At 33.7% G+C, this 22383-nt stretch overlaps 1 protein-coding gene across 1 annotated transcript; it reads left to right on the top strand.

Annotated features, from left to right (window-relative positions):
- Nucleotides 1-656: 656 nt before the first annotated feature.
- LOC123666481 lies at nt 657-19785 on the top strand. Its single transcript, XM_045600572.1, has 7 exons — nt 657-667; nt 737-987; nt 2095-2226; nt 4885-5018; nt 17457-17653; nt 18851-18996; nt 19715-19785. Exons 1-7 carry the CDS (start codon nt 657-659, stop codon nt 19783-19785), a joined length of 942 nt encoding a protein of 313 aa, XP_045456528.1.
- Nucleotides 19786-22383: the final 2598 nt, after the last annotated feature.

Here is a 22383-nt window from a genome sequence, read left to right as displayed (position 1 = left end):
TACCGCCTTGGAACTTAAGAAGCCGGCCGATGGCGGGATAACCATCAAACTGCTGGGTTTGAAATACACAGGCCGAAGACGGGCAGAAGCGTCTTGGGTGCGATCAAGCCAGCCCTGCGGTCACCAACCCGCCTGCCCAGCGTGGTGACTATGGGCAAAACACATGAGTTCACTCAATTTTTGGCGCGAGCTTGTGTAGGCCTATGTCCAGCAGTGGACTGTATTAGGCTGATGTGATGAATGTGAGTTCAATCAAAATAGACAATTTAAATTACAATAATTCCAACTGGGCTAAATTTTACTAGAGACTAGCCGGGAAAGTGGTATATAAGTGTTCACATGATGTAGACCGTAGCCTTTAACTTTTAAAACCGCGATATCTGGTGATTGTTTGGAAAAAAAGTGATAGGACCCTGTTTGTAGATAATTTTATGATCTACTATTTCATTTTGTTAGAACCTACCATTTTTTGAAAAAATTATCCAAGAAAAACCAAAACTTTTGACCTTTGACCTTGAATCACTTTTTAGCTCACGCGGGATTGATGGGGGACTTTTGGCATTTTATTTCTACTGATGTCTAGCGAACTTTAGTTCTGTCGGAATTTTGTTTATTTGATCAATATTATGTCTAATTTGATCGGACTATTTATAAATATGTGCATAGTGTAAAGAAGGTGTTTCCAGATATTTCGGACACACGATTATTTCTGATGAAGTATTCGTTACTTGACAAGGTTAATTAAAAACAAATCGTTGTTAATTACAGGTGGTGTCTGGTCTCTACGGAACCTGTCCATCTCCGTCCCCAGGGCTGTCCTCTCTGGTGAGGGTCAGTCAGCCGTTCTACGCTGCTCCTACGACCTGGAAGGCGCTATGCTGTACTCAATCCGGTGGTACCGAGCAGAAACCGAGTTCTACCGATTTGTCCCGAGGGAAATGCCACCTACAATGGTATTTCCTTTACCTGGAGCGTCAGTTGATGTAAGTTATTATAATATTTTAATGAGATGATTTAAAAATTAGTATAACAGCCTGTGTATATCTAAATGTTGGACAAAGATTGTTAAATTCTGAATTTAGTAATTTAATTTTTTTTGTCTTATATTCTATTTTGATCAAAATTATTGTATTTAAAATTTTGATAGACTAGTTAAAAACTAGCTGTGCCCGCGACTTTGTCTGCGTGGAATTTAACAAAAATCGTCCCGTCAAAATCGGTCCAGCCATTTCAGAGATTAGCTGGAACAAACAGACAGACAGACCAAAATTGTAAAAATGTTATTTTGATATATGTACAGTGCATACATATGCATTTTGTAAAATTACAAACATGGCGTTTATTTTAATATTACAAACAGTCACTCCAATTTTATTTATTTGTATAGATAAATAAAAAATTACCGCAATGACATCCCCGCAAGTGCCTGTACAGTGAGGGAGCGAGCGGCAAGGTAACTCACGTCGCGTTAATCATACTGGTCGATAAGATCGCCTACTATTATGCAGTTAACTGTTTCATATATTCTTATATTTTTAATCTACCTTCTTGTTAAAAGTGATTCTACTATTAATAGATCACAGTAAAACATATGTGTATTTATCTTGTCATATTTAGTATTTTATGTTGTTACGAGTGATAGAAACCTTTTGTAAACTTTGATAGGTGATTGTTAGCCTCACAAAGTGTACGTAACAGAGATTTAAATGTTTGACTTAAATTGTTATACATTTATTTTGCCATCCGGCAAGACTTTCTCAAAACTCAATGAAATGAAATAAAATGAAATGAAAACACTTAGTTCGTCATAAGGTGATATACACACTTAACGAAAGTCAAAATAATGTCATTTACAGAAATAATAATACAAATTTATAAAAAAAAACTCGACAATAATGAAAGTTAAGGTAGCAAAAAAATCAAGCAATAAAAAAAATGAATAACTTAACATTGGGTACATTAAAAACTTAGGTAATATACCCAGTGTTACGTGCAACCTTAACTCAGTCAAAATAATCAAAATATTAAAAGTTACTTCGTTCTAACTAGATCATTGACTTTGGCCAATTTTTTTTAATTTCAATCAACAGCTAGCCCAGTCAGATAGCCAGCAAGTCAGGATTGTGAACCTGAACAGGAGACTCAGCGGCGATTACCAGTGCGAGGTCTCCGCTGACGCGCCTCTCTTTCACACCGACATCAGATCTGCTCCTCTTACTGTTGTTGGTTTGTAAAAAAATTAAATTACATTTAAAACTAAACTATAGTTAAGTGTACATTGTAAGTAGCAAATAAGTGTACATATATTGTAGTTAGAAAATAAGTGTACATATATTGTAGCTAGAAAATAAGTGTAAATATAATAAAAATAATTACTATATAAAAATATAAAAAAGCAATATGTAGAATAGTCTTGATCAGTGGACTCGCGTCGACTTTTAGAAATTTTAAGACTAGTTATTAAGGCTTCTAGATTCTAAAGTTGCGGTGAAGTACCGATGCATGTTTAAAAATAATAATAATAATAATATATGGAATAACAAAAGCACGGACATAATAAGCCTGTGGATATATCACATAATAAAAAAAAAACTAAACTATAACAGTTGGCCTTTTTGGTCACATCGTAGCTATTAATTCTTGCGCTTAAACCAACGATCGCCGTTCTTTTTAGATTTAGAGCAATTACATATTTATAAAAGGCATAAAGTTATTGTCAGAAAGTTTTGTCAGGTATAAACTGTTTGTTTTTGTGTAGGTATCCAGGTCTTTTAGGTTGTCAGGAGTTAGATCGTCAGAATATTTATTTTACTGAGAATTAATGAGCTAAAAATAATTTAAAAAATTGTCGATTTTTTTATTTATTTATGAACGTAGGTTATACAGTTTTTATTTATTGATTCGTGTTTTATTTTGTTATAGTACCTTTAAGACAGACACTGAAGTCATGCTTCAAACATAGTAACCCCATTAATTAATTTATATTTTTTTAATAAATAAACACTTCACACTCAACGGCTCCCAGTAGGATTTTCGCCTGAGTCAGGAGTCCAGAATCACACACAATATATAAGCAAAACGCCCAGACCACGACAAACATCTATATGACCGATACGAATGTCTGTCGTGAGGGGAAATTGAACCCGCAACCGCCAGCGCAACAGCCGGTGCTGGTGCCAACATCTACGCTTCAGCCTGTAATATCCCACTACTGGGCATAGGCCTCTTTCTCCATGTAGGAGAAGGATCAGAGTTTAATCCACCACGCTGCTCCAATGCGGGTTGGCGGATATATTCCCTACTATGAGTAACGATCGCTATCAGATATACATGATAACAACCGGGACTGACGGCTAAACGTGCTCTCCGAGGCACGTTGGGGAGACCCACAAGGACTGCACAATCACACAGACCACGGCAAACACCTGTACGGCCAATACAAATGTTTCTCATGTATGGGGATCGAACCCGCAATCGCCAACGCAACAGGTACAATCCATGGCTGTGACCGTTGCGCCAACGCGGCGTCTATAACTAATATAACTTAATTTTAATAACTAATGTAACTTAGCGCTTATTGACAATAGCAGAAACCAACTCAATTTAAGCAAATGAATTCTCTGCAGAGAACATAATTTCTGAAATGCTTTATACATTATTCAGAAGCATAAATTATCTTTTATTTTCTTATGAATCAGCTCAACTATTAAAAGGAGAAATTTAATAAGTCGTTGTTGTTCCAATTGCCATAATTGTTTTTATTCGTAGCAACAGATTTTAACTAGAACGTAATCGCAGATTTGTCTGCTTAGAATTTCACTTTTAGCCTTTGTCCTCTCTCGGCTACATTGATATTTTATTCTGTTGCAAAAACGTCATTACTTTTTAATCTGAAAATACAAAGAAAAGACACAAGAACGAAAACAGTAATTTGTATATACACGTTGGTGCAGTGGTCACACTGACTGGCTTATATATCAGCGGTGCGGTTAGGGGTGCCTACACTTAGGCATTATGACTAATATTTTTATAGGCCTTTCAGATATTTGTCGTACGATTCAAGTTACACAAGGGAAGCCCGTTCAGTGTGAAAAATTTATTTGGATGTTTTATTTATTTGATTTACAAGGTTTTTCCTTCATAATTATAAAATATAAATTATTTCTTAATTGTTAATTAAATCAAGACGGACATGATATGAAAATTATGAAATCCTGTTTATCATTTTCAATACCCGTAAAATTAATAATTTGATTTGATGTTTGTTTACATTGAATTATATTTTAAATGAGAGTAATTCATCTGACTTTTATATCATTATACAGATAGGGCAGATTGTCCTACTCAAAAACTGAAGCAACCCGACTGAGAAACCTCGACCTTACAGAAGATCACAGCTAAATAATACTACTCTTAAGCAGTGTTATGTTCGTGTGGTGAGTGAGGTGACCAGAGCTCCTGGGAAAAGATCAGGGTTAGGGTCGGTAACGCGCTTGCGATGCTTTTGATGTTGCAGGCGTTTATATGCTATGGTAACTGCTTACCGTCAGGTCCATCCTACCAAGTCGTACGCTTATTTGCCGACCTTGTTAAATAAGAAAATATATTAAATAAATGTATGTTGTGATGCTAAGGTCTCGCTCCAGTCTGTAATATTCTTCGCTAGGCATCTTTTCCCATGTAGGAGAAGGATCAGAGCTTAATCAACAATGCTGCTCCGATACGGGGCAAGTGGATATATGTATTCCATAATTCCATTCCATTCCATGAGCTTTAAGTGCTCTCCAAGGCACGGTGGGGAGACCCACAATGACAGAGATCCAAACCGGAAAGAAATATTTGTACAAATACAATTACAAGTTACTAATTAGACTTTGTCCACAGATCCTCCCTTCCGAGCGCCGCGTCTATCCGTCTCTCAGAGGAGTTACTCAAGAGGTGACGTCATACACGCCAACTGCTCTATCGACGAAGCTTACCCTGCACCCAACATTACTTGGATTCTGGACGATCATAAGGTACTGTGGGTATAAGTTCTACCTGGAAATCTCCATTGTGGGTAAAAAGTCTATTATTAAATAATTTTAGAGCTAAACTAGCTAAGTTAATCGACTGGAGATTGGTTGCTATATACAAATTAGTATATTTTCGTACGTATTCGGAGATATCCATGTATAGTACATTTTACCATTTTAGAACCTATAAAAGTAGTGGCTTAAAAGTGAAGGCGCTAAAATGGCACCTGTAGATAACCTTTTTTTTAAATAATTTATTTTATTGTTTACAAAGTCTATTGTTTCTATCGACATTTTATATTTCGCATTCAACCTGTAACATCATATTGTAGTTCATAGGCGCTTTCTCCATATAAGAGAAGGATTGGGATTTAATATACCACGCATCTCCATTGTGGGTTGGCGTTTTTATGTTTGCAGTTATTATTTTATTCTCTTTTCAAAGTTGTTTTAAATTTTTCAAACTGGAACTGAAATCTCAAATCCTAATTAGTTACTTGAGTAATATATTTTTTTAAAGAAACTTTATTATCAAAAGTTTTTTTAACATTAATAGTGTATACTGTCTAAAATTCTAAAAATTAAAGGCAATGTTCATAGCAGATTTATACGAACGCGAAAAACAGATTTTAAAATTTCAATTTCCTCACGTCGAGTAATTCGAAAAAATGTTCAGAACTGCGTCACTAACTCCTTATTTTAATAAAATCACACTTTTCCCCGAGGAGTGCTAGACGGCCATATAAATAGATTTTACTTCAACTACTACTAGGAAGCTACAAATTGTCTCTACGACACAGATCGCCTGGGACTCGATGTTCCAAGGAACCTGAGAGAAATTTAATTCGCTGTAAAGTGGTGGACTCCTTGAAATGTTCGTATAAATTTTATGCAAGTGGGTAGTTTCATATTGCTCGTACTGGAGCCGAAAGTCTTCAGTGCTTTAATAGTATTATCTGAATTATGAAATGTTTTAGGTTTTTGTAACGGTATATTAAAGTCGTTAAAACTAAGATGCTGGTATAAAATTATGTTGTTTGTTGATTTTTGATGATGATGAAACAATTTCTCGGATTTAATCGCCAGCCTTCCCGTGACCATGGTGTAAAGTATCCGAAACGTTGGGCATGATACATGATCATCATTACAGCCTATACAGTCCACTGCTGGACATAGGCCTCCACAAGTTTACGCCAAAAATAACGTGAACTCATGTATTTTGCCCATAGTCACCACGCTGGGCAGGCGGGTTGGTGACCGCAGTACTGGCTTTGTCGCACCGAAGACGCTGCTGCCCGTCTTCGGCCTGTTTATTTCAAAGCCAGCAGTTGGATGGTTATCCCGCCATCGGTCGGCTTCTTAAGTTCCAAGGTGGTTGTGGAACCTTGTTTTCCCTTAGTCGCCTCTTACGACACCCACGGGAAGAGAGGGGGTGGCTAAATTCTTTAGTGCCGTAGCCACACAGCACATGATGACATGATACATGATAAACCGCGATAAAATCCAAAGTTCTTTCATTATAATGAGTGAAATTCGCCTAAAAGTTATTAGTAAACAATATGCAGAATTTACGTTCTGAATTGCTCGTAGCTTCTTTTTAAGCCTAATTAATTGATTTAAAAGAAATTTTATATATAATATTCTCGTGTCGCGGTGTTTGTAGTTAAACTCCTCCGAAACGGTTTGACCGATTCACATAAAATTTTGTGTGCATATCTGGTAGGTCTCAGAATCGAACAACATCTATTTTCCATTCCCCCAAGTTATTGTGAAGGTTAATAAAATATATGGCAAAACAGCGTTTGCGGGGCCAGTTAGTATATATAAAATTTACTTTTTGAGTAATCTTTGATAACACGTATTTACTTGACTTTTTTCTCGTCTACCTTTGTTGTATTACTTGTCGATGTATATGCAATCAATATTTTTTTCCTTTGCGGGCAAATACAATTACTTTGTATGCGATTCGTTGCGAATGGATACGCTGTGATGTAATTTAACGCGAGTTCTAATGAATTATATTACCATGATAATATAGGTCAGTTTATAGATATTTGAAATTTTCATATTACATTACGTAGTGATGCCAAATGTAACTATCAAACGGGACATCCTTTAAGAAATTCCTTATAGACGATTATTATTTGTTGGCATTTGAACGTAAAGAATAATAATAGAAGTAAATTTTATATGTATATAAAACACGAATTGTTTTTGCGAAAACACTGAGAAATTTTGCAAAAATTATCAACCTTTTCATTTAGTTCAAAAAATTTCAGTCGAAAAGCTAAACAATAAAAGCAACTTACCAGATCATAATATAATCGTTACATACTTTTTAAATGTTAACTGCACTAGAGTTCCAATATACAGTGACTGGTGTTGATAGTGAAATCTAGAAACAGAAGGCTGAATCGACTCCGACGATGGACTCAAGTCTCACGGGAAATCTGGGAATGTCTTCCCGACCGCAGCGGATTTAAAACGCTCAAAATTGTAATGCGAAAACTACGTAAATATTTCGGAATTCAAAATTTGAAGACGATGATAAATTCGTAATTGAAAATTTAATTAAATTTACAAATATTTTCTGTCATTTCAAAGATAAACTAAAAGAAACTTTATTAAGATTTTGTTTTGATGAAGATTCACGAAACATTTGAAATTCAAATCTCGCAAGCGTCCGTGGCGAGTCACTCGAGGAATTTAATAAGACGAAAAATACAGTCAACGTATAGCATTATAATTTAAGTTACAAAATAACAGTACAGATGAAATAGTATTAAATAAAAGATGTACGTGAGATGAATATAAAGCAGATGTAATATCTTCGCCAACAGCATCTGATGCTTACGCAAATTCTCAGCACCCTTTCTTTTGCAGTACATAAGTAATTTTTGGATTGGTGCTAAGAAAAATGTGACTCTTAATAGTCCTGGCGTTAGTTTATCGAGGAGTGCAAACTGTGTCTAATATGCCTACATAATGTATACGTTAACAATAATCTACATAAATAACATTGAATTGCCAAACATGTTGCTGAACGCAAAACTCGGGAACGGTTTGACCAATGAGGCCTGTTTGTTTTTTTTTTTTAATTCTTATATTAATCATGTGTTGCGCAAATAATTGGGAAATTTTAGAAAACATTGTTTTGGACAATTTGCACAACAGCTCAATATAAAATAAAAGTGTTATGACTTCTCAAATATTAGTCAAATTATTTAATCAGAAGTATCCAATCCTATGGATATAGATAAGGTATAATTCGATTCAGCCAATTTAATTGTGACCCAAATAAGTTCGTCTGAATGCATTAGCTAATTTTTCTTGTGATTTTGATCGTCAAAGGAGTCTGTCTAGACTTTATAATTGGGCCGGCTCAACGAGACGGTCTGGATCACTAAATTACCTGTACTCAGAATTTCTAACTCAGTATCGACATATTATAAAGGTTACTAGTGAATTTTAAAGTTAAAAATAAAGGATTAGAGATCAAAGATAATAGTTACACAATTTCAATGGTAATTTTTTTGGTCATTTTTGATATATCTTATCTCAACTAAAAAGGCAGGTACTTAAATTTTGGCTTCATTTAGTCAAGTCAGGTATTTAAATTTTGGCTTCACTCTAATGGATTTCAATGGAGTCAATAATTGTGTTTGCTGGCAAACGAAAAAAAACCGACCTAAATTACACGGAAAAGTAATACAACGTAGGTAGACGAAAAATTTGTCAAGTAAACACGCGTTATCAAAGATTACTCAAAAAGTTGTTATCAGATCTCAATGAAATTTAAATGTGACCACATGATAAACATCGGCTTTCGATTAAATTCAATCAAAATCGGTACACCCAGTAAAAAGTTATGCGGTATAATACAACGTAGGTCGACGAAGAAATAGTCAAGTAAAAACGCATTATTAGATATAACTCGAAAAGTACTTGTTCGATCTAAAGTAAATTTAAATGGGACCAAATGACGCACACCACCTTATGATTAAATTTTTTTTTTGTTGAAATCGGTCCACCTAGTCAAAAGTTCTGAAGTCACATACATAAAAAATACAGTCGAATCGACAACCTCCTCCTTTTTTGGAGTCGGTTAAAAAGTATACATCATTTTGCCAATGTCGTGTAAGCAGTCAGGTAAAATTAATTTACTCGCAGTTCGATATTCATGTCGAGATACATTAAAGATCTTTATGAAACTAAAACAATCAGTGCTTGTAATATTTTTTTATGCTGTGTGGTTACGGCATTAAAGAATATAGCTACCCCCTCTCTTCCCGTGGGTGTCGTAAGAGGCGACTAAGGGATAACACAGTTCCATTACCACCTTGGAACTTTAAAAAAGCCGACCGATGGCGGGATAACCATCCAACTGCTGGCTTTGAAATACACAGGCTGAAGATGGGCAGCAGCGTCTTCTGTGCGACAAAGCCAGTACTGCGGTCACCAACCCGCCAGCCCAGCGTGGTGACTATGGGCAACACACATGAGTCCACGCCATTTTTTGGCGCGAACTTGTGGAGGCCTATGTCCAGCAGTGGACTGCGATAGGCTGAAATGATGATGATGATGATGAATATTTTTTTAGGTAGAGAGTAATTTAATATTTAAGATTGTTCGTTGTATAAAAATTCCGAAGTAGTAGCGACTGTTAAATTGCACAAAAACAAGAAGTATTTAAAATTCATGAACAATCAGAAGTCCGAAGAATCGGCGCTCATGAATCCGTAGACATTTACATACGGAACAGAAGTTTTCGTTCTGGAGACGCGGCCGGAGTTCAAAACAAAGACGGATTCAATATTCATAGATTTAGAGTTCAGTTCAGATAATTTTTTAAATTAAATCGTTTCTTTTTTTCATCTCCTCTGACTTTTTATTACAGTTTTAATTTCTCTGATTATTTAATTAAAATAATTTATTCGTGCTATATTTATTTCTTTGAACGGTCATCAGCATTTACCTTTAGACAATCTTTTTAGTTACTATTGTATTCGTGACGTTATGTAGTCTATGTTTAAAAAATTAAACTTGATCGGGAAAATGGACAAAAGAAATATAAAGAATTCACCTGAATGAAAGAAAAAATGCAAAAATTATATAATTCACCTAATGGTTAGTGGTTATGGATGATTGCAGCATTAGCAGCATTGCAAGTGCGTTAATGACTATACTCTGGTTTTGAACACATCTATCCTTGGGAGCTCAAAATACAAAATTAAAAACAACTTCATTCAAACAGGCTTAAGAGCACCTTCGAATCGTTATTTTGAAAATTAAATTATTGATTTCTTTTTTATTCCTGTTTTTTTTTGTCCTTTATTTTTTGGCCGTATTATTTTATATTATTATATTTTATTACTTCTTTTTTATAAATTGTAAATTGATTATTTTTATGGTCTATGAAAAAGTTTTCTCTCTTTCTCCCTTTAATTACGGTTACAAGTGAAGCTGCCATCGATTCGGAATATAGATTCCACAAAGAAACTGCAACAAAGTCCACAGTAACTCAACTTTAATTTAAAATTCTATTAAAAATGCCACTTACATTTATATAGATTATTGATTACAAAAAGCTTTAGATTGTCTAATCTTACATAAAACGCTTTACAGTTAATCATGTATTTCTTAACTCTGTTTACAAACAAACAGACTCTAGACAAGTTTACGGGAGCGCGAAAGGGCTTTTTAAAAAAATATTACATTAATTAAACTAAAACTATTTAATTAAAAATTAATTAAAATTACAGTGGACACGTCCGAACAGAATTACATGCTCTGGATTAATCGTGATTTAATTCTAATAATACTTTCTCAAGACATATGATCCCAAAGCATGAGACAACGTGAGAAATCATTTGTTATTCCTATTCCGCTGATTAAGCATTAACTTCTATTGTTCTCATGCTTTGGTCCAACATAACTCTTCCCCCCTTAAGTTCGAAACCGTCGGAAGAATTTGACTTCTGAAGGTTTCGACCCTTGCTTAAAATTTTATTCTTAACACTTTTTATAACTAAAATTAAACAAATAGTAATTAATATAAGATATAAAATTAGAGTTCCTACACTGACACTGTTAACTTTTATTATTGATTTAATTTCACTTTTACTTTCACTTTCACTTGAACTTTTCATTTTTAAGGCCGCAGATAGATACTTTATGTCATCCAAATTAATTCCCTTAATATCAATCGGATCGACAGGAATAGGGATTTCCTTCTTTGGCTGAGGTAAATTAATAATAGGTGTCACCTTGTATTCAAATTTTTCCAATGTGTGTTGAAGATAATATAAATGAAGATCATTAAGTAGAATCTCGCAGCCAGGATCTATTTGAACGAGATAAGTTCCCATCATAGATGTTTTTGTTATATCGTTTCCACATTTGTAAGACATTACTTCCTTATTTCGTGAATATATTATCCAACGGGCAGAAGAAAGATGTTGTGCTTTAACTTCTTCGATATGAACTACTCGTCTATGACATTGAGTTAAGTCATTGTGAAACTGCATCAATTGTTCCATACACGTTATCGTTGAGTAAGGGATAAAATTATGTTCAGTGCATATGTACTGATTATCGCCGAACACATGTTGACACGGAGACGCGACCGGCAAGTACTTCGAACCTTTCACCATAAGGAAGGGATATTCGGGAATAATAATGAAAGTTTTGTTTTTAATTTGATCAAAAATAGGCAATGAATAAATTTTATAATAATTATACGTATTATTATCTGTAAGAGGAACTTCTATTATAAATGTTATCTGGTTTCCTTTTACATACGCCTTAACAGACAATGTTCGCTCTATTTTAATTATATTGCTTTCTGTTACAGGATACAATAAACTATGATATTTTTCTATAGAAGAAAATATGTAAAACAATTCAGTAGAATTAATTATTGATTGATGTAGCACAGAAATTTTACTAAAGGCTAAGGCTGTCTCAATTTCATTGAGTGTTATATATATTGAACGGAAATTATTAATAAACGTACTATATATACTTAGAACATAAGTGGAATATATTGAGTTTTCTTCTTTTGTCACCATGTCTTTCAACATACTTTCTACGCGTTTTAAACGTTCATTAATAATTAAAGAATTGTTATATAAAATTTCTGTACTATTAATAGAGTAATCCAACATTTTGGAAACCAGGGTAATTTTATTATCGATTAAATTTTGTTTGTTATATAATTTGTTAATAAGATTATCATAGTAAAGCGCGTCTTCGTGATCTAAGTTACCAGTTATCGATTTTATAATAGAACCTACGGGATTAAGCAAACCTCTTCGAAATCTTTGTGTTGGTGCTATCTGTTTTGCCTTTTCTATAGTTATATCTTTTAAATATTCTACTTGCATTTTCATATTACTAAATTCATACATATAAGGTTTATCTGTATTAATTACTCTATTAAAACCACTATACTTATTTATATTAAACTCTAAATCGACAAATATAGAACTTAAATCTAATACTTTTATAATTAACCACTTATTTTCTTGTTTATAGGCCTGACCTTGTTTGACAGGCAACAGGCCTGGGTTACCTTCAATCTTTTGAAGTTGAAGGGATTGGGTCTCCTTCATCATCGCCAGGGCGATTAAGCACCACCTGTGGAGGTCGTTTTATATTTTTTAATGGAACCTTAGTTCTCCGCTTTCTAATCTTTACAGGCACTAAATTACGATTAATTATACGTTTGATACATTCTTTTATATTAATAGTGCCTTTCTTAAATAAGGAAATTATTATATTTGCGAAATCTTTCCTATGTTCCTGGTGTTCAAAATATATAAAATATTTAATTTTGGGCCGGATATACTCTTTAAGGAATTTTTTTATTAATTGTAAATTATTTAAGGGTAAGAAAACTTCAAGGATTTTCTGTTTTGACCTTGTTAAATCTTTAACCTGAATTTCGTTTTTAAGCCACGAAAATACTAATATCTGATTAGGCTTAGTATTGATAGCTTCATATAAAATTGGAATACTAGAAGAATCACGTTCTACATTTGAGTGGACGGTCTCAATACTAGTGCTAGAATCAGAATGATCTGGAGGTTCGATTTCAGATAAATCTCTAGGACTTGCTGATATTGTCGCCTCCGAGTCAGTTACAGTTAAAGTTCTAGAATCGTCTGTATTACATTTTGGGGATAATTCTAACATTGTGTCTGTCTCTGTCACGTTACGTAAGTGTTCTTGGAGTTGAGATTCTCTATCATCAACATTTACTGACAAAGAAGTATTATCATCTGACTCTATTGCATTTAATTTTATACATATGGAAAATTTTTCTTCCTGTTCATCATTATCAAGGTCACTAGAATTTCCTTCGTCAGTCAGCTCGTCTGTTTGTTCTATATTGTATGTTACGTCATACACGTTGTAGTTATAATCATGAATATCGGTTTTATTAATCGGGAAATTCGGTTTATTATTAGTTACCGTTCTCATTGAAACGTCATTTTGTCCTTGTCCGTCTGGTCTAAAATTATGCTTATAACCAAATTGTGTCGGGGGTTTATAATGATTATTATTAAATGAAGGACGATACCCTAATTGTTGTACAGGACGATGTCCGTACTGAGGATTAACTCTTGGTGTTGGTATTTGTGGTCCTTTATAAAAATTTGGACTAAAGCCTGTAAGCATTGGCATATGTACCTTTTGATTTCCTTGAGGTATTCCAAATTTATATTGAGGTTGTTGATTGTATGAATTAAACGGCATAGGTATATTAGGTTTAGTAGCAAAATTTAATTTTGAATGTAATAAATTTGAAAATTCGTTACGTTGATTATACTGTTCGTAAAAGTTTAATTCTTCTAAAACAATACTTAACGCAGATTCTAAGGATGTCGCTGATTTTAATCTAACTATTCTAACCATATTTTCGGGTAAATTATAAAGAAAAACGTTAAGGGATGTATTATTGTAAATAACTATTTTACTTTGCCTAATATCCTCGTTTAATATTTGATTAACCTTGGATAATAAAACAGAACGCACTGATTGGATTCTATTACAAAAATCAAGGTAACTTTCTCCCGATTTTATTTTTAAATTTTCTAATTCTATTGCGATACATTCTTCGCTTCGCGGATCTCCAAAATGTTGTATTAATAAATCTTTAAATTCACTCCATGAAACAATATCCTCACGCTCACTGATAAGCGCGGCAGCGTCATCGACTAAACGACTCGTGATACTATGCATAATATAGACATTTTGCTCCTCACTGCCTTGAAATTTATTAATTACATATTCACATTTTCTTATAAATAAGTTTAATTGACGTTTATCGCCACCAAAAAGAGGAATCAATTTTAATATTTCGTTTGGAATCAGAGTTATTTGTTCCATTTTTCTTTTATTGTTAATGAAAAGTTTTATAACTAAAATTATTAATTTTACACACAAATTATGTTAATAATATTTCAATGATTTTGAATTGAAATATTAAATTACTAATGTATTAAACAATTTATTCACATTATTTTTATCACAAGTACAATTTTTAATATTTAAATTAATTATTAACAAAAACACATAAGAAAACCAGAAAACGTTATAATAGGAGAAGTCTTATCCCAAAATAACAAGAGACAGAAGGAAGGTGAAAAGTTCTACTCACCAACCGGTCACCAGCATCGCCAGCTCCTGGACTCCTCGATCACTGTCTTATTTATTTGGTTCGGGATTGTTTCTTACAGACCTTCGAAAGCCCAATTATTCGCTGATTTTGAAGACGAATTCTTAAGAACGAAGGCTGTAATTATTTTGAAACAATCCTACCGGCTGCGCCAGACAAGTTTACGGGAGCGCGAAAGGGCTTTTTAAAAAAATATTACATTAATTAAACTAAAACTATTTAATTAAAAATTAATTAAAATTACAGTGGACACGTCCGAACAGAATTACATGCTCTGGATTAATCGTGATTTAATTCTAATAATACTTTCTCAAGACATATGATCCCAAAGCATGAGACAACGTGAGAAATCATTTGTTATTCCTATTCCGCTGATTAAGCATTAACTTCTATTGTTCTCATGCTTTGGTCCAACATAACTCTCTCCTGTACAATGTTATTAGTAGACAAAACAATGGATTTCAGTTCGACCAATAAGTTCCCCATTATACATGCATGTGATACTGCTAGTCATGGCTTTACAGTTTAGAGCTACGTAACTTGGTTTCGGCTTCCTAACTTCGGTTAACTTAACGAAGTACTAACCACTGTAGTAACAAATTTATCATGCATTGAAACTCAATGCGGGTGAAGCATGGAGTATCAACTAGTAACTTTTTTCTCCTTTTTTTGCATTTTATTTTTATTTTAGAAAATTGTTATAAAGGTTTTTTTTCTTTTTTCGTTTCTTTTTACCATGTAATTTTTTTTTTTTTTTTTTGTCTTAATTGGCGTTATGATAATCTATATCTCAAACAAATTTTTATTTGTTTATAATATAGTTATCTAAAAGGTATTAAGGAGGTATTTAAGTCTTCAAACGGCTCACATCTTAATTCTTATATATATCTGTAGTAAATTTTTTGAGTAGCCCGTTGACGTAGTTTGTAGTGGGCATGCTTATATTAATAAAAAAAATAGTAATAACAGTCAGCCGTTACCTATAACAAGCATTAAGTGCTTGCCATGAGAACGGACGTCCGTGAGTGTATGTTATAGGGTTAAAAAAAATGTGTGTGCCGGCGCCGACGCACGACTGGAGCTTAGCCCTTCAGATCGACTGTCGAAATAGGCACAAAGAAGGCTAACTAGTCTAAGACAAAGATTAACACCATACCAATGGTAAATAAATGAATCAAATAACGCCATCTATCAATGATACGTTACAACGAGATGGCGTTATTAGATAATTGTGTTTGCAGGCAAACGAAGAAAAACCGACTTCAATTATATCGACAAGTAATACAACGTAGGTAGACGAAAAAATAGTCAAGTAATTACGCATTATCAATGATTACTCCAAAATTGTAATTAGATCTCGATGAAATTTAAATGTGACCACATGATAAACATCGGCTTTCGATTAAATTAAAAATCATCAAAATCGGTATACTCAGTAAAAAGTTATGCGGATTTTCGAGAGTTTCCGTCAATTTCTCTGGGATCCCATCATCAGGTCCTGGTTTCCTTATCATGGTACCAAACTAGGAATATCTCCTTTCCAACAAAAAAAGAATTATCAAAATCGGTTCATAAACGACGAAGTTATCCCCGAACATACATTAAAATATATATATACGGCCGAATTGAGTAACCTCCTCCTTTTTTGAAGTCGGTTAAAAAACTTCGTTTGGCCTTTAGACTTTACGCGATAGATGGCGTTACAGGAAACGTAAAACGGTCATTCGCTCAGTAGATTTCAATCGTCATATATTTTTATACCGGGGCTTTATTTAAAAATCGATTGTTAAGAAGAAACTCCAAAAAATTAACTATCCCTTAAGTCTGCAGTTTCCTATAAAACAAAGTGTTCTTTATAATTTTCCTAGCCTTCTAAAAACCAAGAGTTACAAAAGTTACTAAATTTTTCATACTTTTTAAACGTTATGATAAATTAAGAATCGTTTCTAGCTTCACCACTTTTTTTAACTTCATTCGTTTAGTTTTGTTTACATTTCTCTTTGTTGTCTGAATCGAGTCCACTCGTTAGCAGCGGAAAGGGTGTATTTTTTTCTCCAATTTACCTCGGATAAACAGACTGAGATTTTTTTTCTCTCTTTTTTATTATTGTATAAACTTCTGCTTCTGTAACGATATCTTATGAACTTCCCTTTGAGTTTATTTGATTATGATCTTGAGGAGAGTTTGTTTTTCCAATTGAATCCATAGTAGCTTGCATATCGTAAGTGAATTCATTGAATATTTATCGATATTCGCTTTTGCTTCAAAGAACCTTAATAAATAGCTTCATTTGCGTTTGGCATAAGCTGTGTGGTACGCTCTCCAGCTCACTGGACCGACGATCTACGTAAGATTGCCAATGTAAGCTGGATAAGAATCGCGGAAAACTGGGATGAAAGGCGCGAACTTGGGGAGGCCTATGTCCAGCAGTGGACTGCAACAGGCTGAACTGAATGACGTTTAAAAATTTTGTTGCGGATAACAACAAACAGACAAATACCGTACTACTAGAGATATATTTACAGGTCCATTACAAAACATATCACATACCAAATCAAAATTGTAATATCGTATTTGATTGAACGTATTCAAGCAAAAAGGCATCTATCTATAAATACGTGGATATTGAAATTCAATAGTGACTTTGTTCGATATTCATGTGAAGTTTATTTTATATGATATTATGATATATATATATATATATATATATATATATATATATATATATATATATATATTTATATATGTTTACGTTTTAGATAGCAGAAACTGTTTCCTGGAGGTCGTCAGAATTGGATTTCAAGGAACGAGGAGCCTTTAGCCAGTTGGAACTGACTATATTGGAAGCAGAACATTACAAGGTCGGTCTGACCTACACCAGCTCGAGTTTGAACCGCGCCTACCAGGATCATTATGTCTTCGATAGGGATATGGAAGATGACCGCGATATTATTCGGTGAGTTTGGGTATAATGTTGACGTTTTGTAGTTTTTTGTTATTCAACTGTGTCAGCCATCAATCGTATAGCTCACTACTTGCGAAATAATTTCGTCTGAATCAAGAACTACAACCTAGATAAAGCACAGGATATATCCTACATAAAATCTGAAGCAACTCGATGTTGGAAATACCTCGACCTTACAGAAGATCACCGTTAAATAATACTATTTTCGAGCAGTACAGGAATACATCATGTGGTGAGTAAGGTGACTAGATCTATGTGGGGGAGGGAAGGGTTGGCAATGCGTTCGTGGTGTAGCAGACCTCTATTAGCTACGTTCATCGCTTACCATCACTTGAGTCGTATGCTTGTTTGCCGACCAAGTTATGTAAAAAAAAATAGCTCTAATTTAACATTATGTGCAAACTTAGGTAATGTACCCTTGTAATCTTATAATAAAAGTGTGTTATTAATAATAATACAAGTCTGATTCTATACGTTGAAAATATTTTGAAAATTTTTAGAAAGAATCTTTAAATATCGAAGAATAAAACAATACATTTTTTGATTTACTATCGATGTTGTTTCATTTTTGTCTGTCTGTATCAAAGCAGCAAATCGTGCTAAAGCTACTGTTTAGACAGTGACAAGATTGATGTTAAGATTTCAATTTCAAGTTATTAATTGCATTTAAGATTATTACAACTTTTGGGATGGCCAAAAGTTCAAAATAACGGTATTTTCCAATAATTATTTATTTACACACTTTATACAGGTATTTCACAATACATATAGCTTATAATTCTTCAGAGATCCCGTAAGAGGCTAATTCCCTGCAGGCTACCCAAAACGGATGCCGCTCCGCTTGAGTTTTTTGACATGTTGACGGGAATCAGACATTTGTACAGTATTAATCGTGAAATATCAACATATTACATTACAATTTAATAACATATTCTAAAATTCTTTAAATATATCAAATATAATTTACACACATAGCAGCGGTTTTATTTAAGTTCAATTAACTAATTAGTTATGATTTGTCGAAGGAAGTTAATTAATTGAGCAACTAGTTGTTAGTCAATTCACATATTTTAATTAAATTATTGTGATAAATAAGCTATGGTTATACAGTGTGTACAAATAACTCTAACACAACACTTCATTCATTAAGCTTAAGTTATACAGTTTATGTTACAAACGTGTCCTCAGATACACGATGGTATCACCTCCAAGTGGTCAGTTTACGCTCGGCTGTGTGGCGACCATCTTCGATATCTACGCACGGAAGAGTGAACCAACGTACATCAGGGAAGATGCCCCCCATCCTGCCTCTGTAACCGGAGAAGATTCTTCAGGTTTGGATACAAAGATTGGATTCTCTTTCTCATTAATTAATATTGGATTCTTTTTCTCATTAAATTGATTGTCTATATGTGTTCTTAAAAAGGAAGAATAATTAAATGTATACATCTTACATTTCAAATATTTTATTTTCCAAAAATTACTAAGCTATCATAATTCTTAACTGTTACCATTTTTTGTATCACAGATCTGGTTTATCCAAATTTTAGTTGAAAGTAGAAAACGAGATCTTAAAATTTTTGGTTCAATTTGCTGACCCCATGGTTTTAACAGACAAGTACTTTCTATTCCAGATGTTCCGCCCCCAGTTAGGGTGCAATGTGTAATTTTCCAAAATTTACCACGTAACTATGTAACGTGTCACGATTCAGCCTGTAATATCCCACTGCTGGGAATAGGCCTCTTTCCCCATGTAGCAGAAGGACCAAGACTTGATCCACCACGCTCCTCCACTGCTGGTTGGCGGATATATGAGTAATATATATATATATATATATATATATATATATACCATAAGTAACAATTGATATCAGGTGTATATGATAACAAACGGAGCAGAGATTATAGATATAAACCTTCCTCTGAGATCACTCTATTTACTAAAGACAACCGCATCAAAATCCGTTGCGTAGTTTTAAAGATCTAAGCATGCAGGCAGCGGGAAGTGACTTTTTTATACTATGAAATGATTACGGTATAATTTTTTTTCAGGTACACTCACAAGCCACAACATGTTGCTGACAGCTGTTTCTGCATGCGTTCTGTTGTTGCGTGCGTTATGATCATCGCACTGAACAGTAAGGTCATAAGGAAACTAAATGTTGTGATAGAAACTAAGGACCCTTGATCATCAGGTCACATTTGATGGTTAGATCTTTATGGAATAAATGTATAGTTTATGAATTTGGATCTTTTATATTAAATTTAAGTATTAGTTGGGAAATTCGTGTAAATAAGAATAAATAATATAGTAAATGTAAAAAAATATTTAACCAAAATCGTAAATTTGAATGTTCTTATGAAATTTTTGCTTTTTTACATTTAATAACTATTTTAAATATTACTTAATTTATCCACCATGCTTAAGTTTTACTTATTTTGGCACGTTAGGGGAAAATGAGGAGAGTAAATTTTTACGATGCACAGTCCCAAAAAACCGACACCCTGAAGATAGCTAGTCAACGAAAAAGAAATTAGCAACGTAAAATTAGCTAGCCAATGAAATATAACTTCTTACGTGCATACATAACTACACACAAACAATTTATTTATTTATTTTGACAATTGATATATAATAATTTATGATTATAAAGGGCGAAGTGATCAGCTGTTTTTTTTTTTCACCTTAATCTCCTACAAAGTTATGTAGACTTAAGTAAAATCGACGATTTGCTTAGCCATCGTCATGTTCCCTTGAATTCTTTCAATAAGATCATTATTACTCCTTACAAAACCGTTGTTACGGAAAAGGTTTTCCGGATCAACGGTTCGACGTATTTTATAAATCTTCATATTTTTTTAATCTTTTAGAATTTTTATATTTTTGCATTGAATCATTTTTGCACAAAGAATGAGAGGTGAGAGAAATTTTTCCTCAAAACATTTTTTGCTAAATGATGGATATCCCAAGAATGTATTTTAGTTCTTGGAAATTATTTTCTAAATTTCATTACACATTTTTTTTTAACTTAAATCTTCTGCTGATAAATTATTTATGTTGTGAGTAATCTCGTCAAAATTATTTCTGGTCACTCACGAGGTCAGTGTCCAGGTGTGTTTTTTTGTACTGCAATCAGAAACAATGTCTGTCTCAAACAATTCCCTAACAATAAGCTTAAAACTGTTCAATTTCCATTAAGTTACACACACACACACACACACACACTTCAGCCTATCGCAGTCGACTGCTGGACATAGGCCTCCCCAAGTTCGCGCCACACATCTCGGTCTTCCGCAATCCTCATCCAGCCTACACCGGCAATCTTACGTAGATCGTCGGTCCAAGGGGCCGGAGGACGTCCCACACTGCGTTTGCCAAGACGCGGTCTCCACTCTAGGAACCGTCTACTCCAACGGCCATTGGTCCTGCGACACAGGGCTGGTCATCTGTGTCGCATTAAGTTACATTAACAAAAAATATTGTTCCTAAAATTAAAAAAAAATCATCAGTTGGACAATTTTATGCAAAGTAGGTTTAAAACTAATTAAAGCATAAGGAAGCCCGAATTTAATTTTTGTGTTTACCGTGATCTATAATACTATTTCCCATCCAAATTATAGTATATGGGAGCCGGTGCACTACCGCTCACCGCTCTGTTGTAGTGGTGCTCCATTCCAGCTCGGGATGGATATTTGTATTTTTACAAATATTTCTTTCCATTTTGGATGTCTGACCTTGTGGGTCTCGTCGTGCCTCGCAGAGCACTTCAAGCCGTCAGTCCCGGTTGTTATCATAAATACCTGATAGTGACTGTTACTCATAGCAGGGAACATATCCGCCAACTAACAGTGGAGCAACGTGGCGTGTGGTCCAATCCTTCTTCTACATAGAGAAAGAGGCCTATGCCCAGCAGTGGGATATTACAGGCTGAATGCGGATATTCTATATAAATGATTTATTACATTATTGGGTTAGAAAGTTAATTAACGGTAATTCAAAATTATTCTCTTTGATTGCGCATACCACGTAATTATTTTGATCAATATGCTTATTTCCCGACTATTATATTATACAAGTGATCAATACAAGATACAAACTACATATATAATAACAATTAACTGATATTCAAATGTGGCTTGACTATCAATCGGTTTGGCTAATGAGTAATAATAGTTGATACGTACAGTCGGCAACCGAAGTTTATATAAGCAATTTCGATATTATGTTTAGTGTCATGTAAATATGTGACAATAGTGTCAATTTCATTATTGATGTGTTACATGAGCTGTGTTGCCGTGTGTACTAGATATAAGTTATTATATAATATACTTATTTCAATGTTAATTATACTATATGTGAATATGTAAATAAATTTATTAGTTACTTAATTATTTTGTTTTATTTCTACACTTCAATAACTCATCCTTTCTATTTGTTGAAGACAATATTTATTAATCCAGGACATTTAAATATTGTTATAAAAAACACGATTTATTGAAGAAAATTTTTCGACCTAAAATTTAAATCTTCTGAAAAAAATATTTCATTGTTATTTTTGTTAAGTTTTCGTAAAATTACGACCTTACCTTTAAATGTTATTACTACATCAAGCCGCTATGGAGCTCACACAGATAATATATAAGTGCATATCGATATCATGAGCCTCGAACTTTAGCTATAACAATATCAAAGTCTGAACAAAGACGTCTAATGACTGCCT

The sequence above is a fragment of the Melitaea cinxia genome, chromosome 26, assembly GCF_905220565.1.
Source record: "Melitaea cinxia chromosome 26, ilMelCinx1.1, whole genome shotgun sequence".
In the NCBI taxonomy this organism is placed as follows: domain Eukaryota; kingdom Metazoa; phylum Arthropoda; class Insecta; order Lepidoptera; family Nymphalidae; genus Melitaea; species Melitaea cinxia.
The sequence above is the reverse complement of the archived record's forward strand: the minus strand, read 5'-3'. Positions and strand labels throughout refer to the sequence as shown.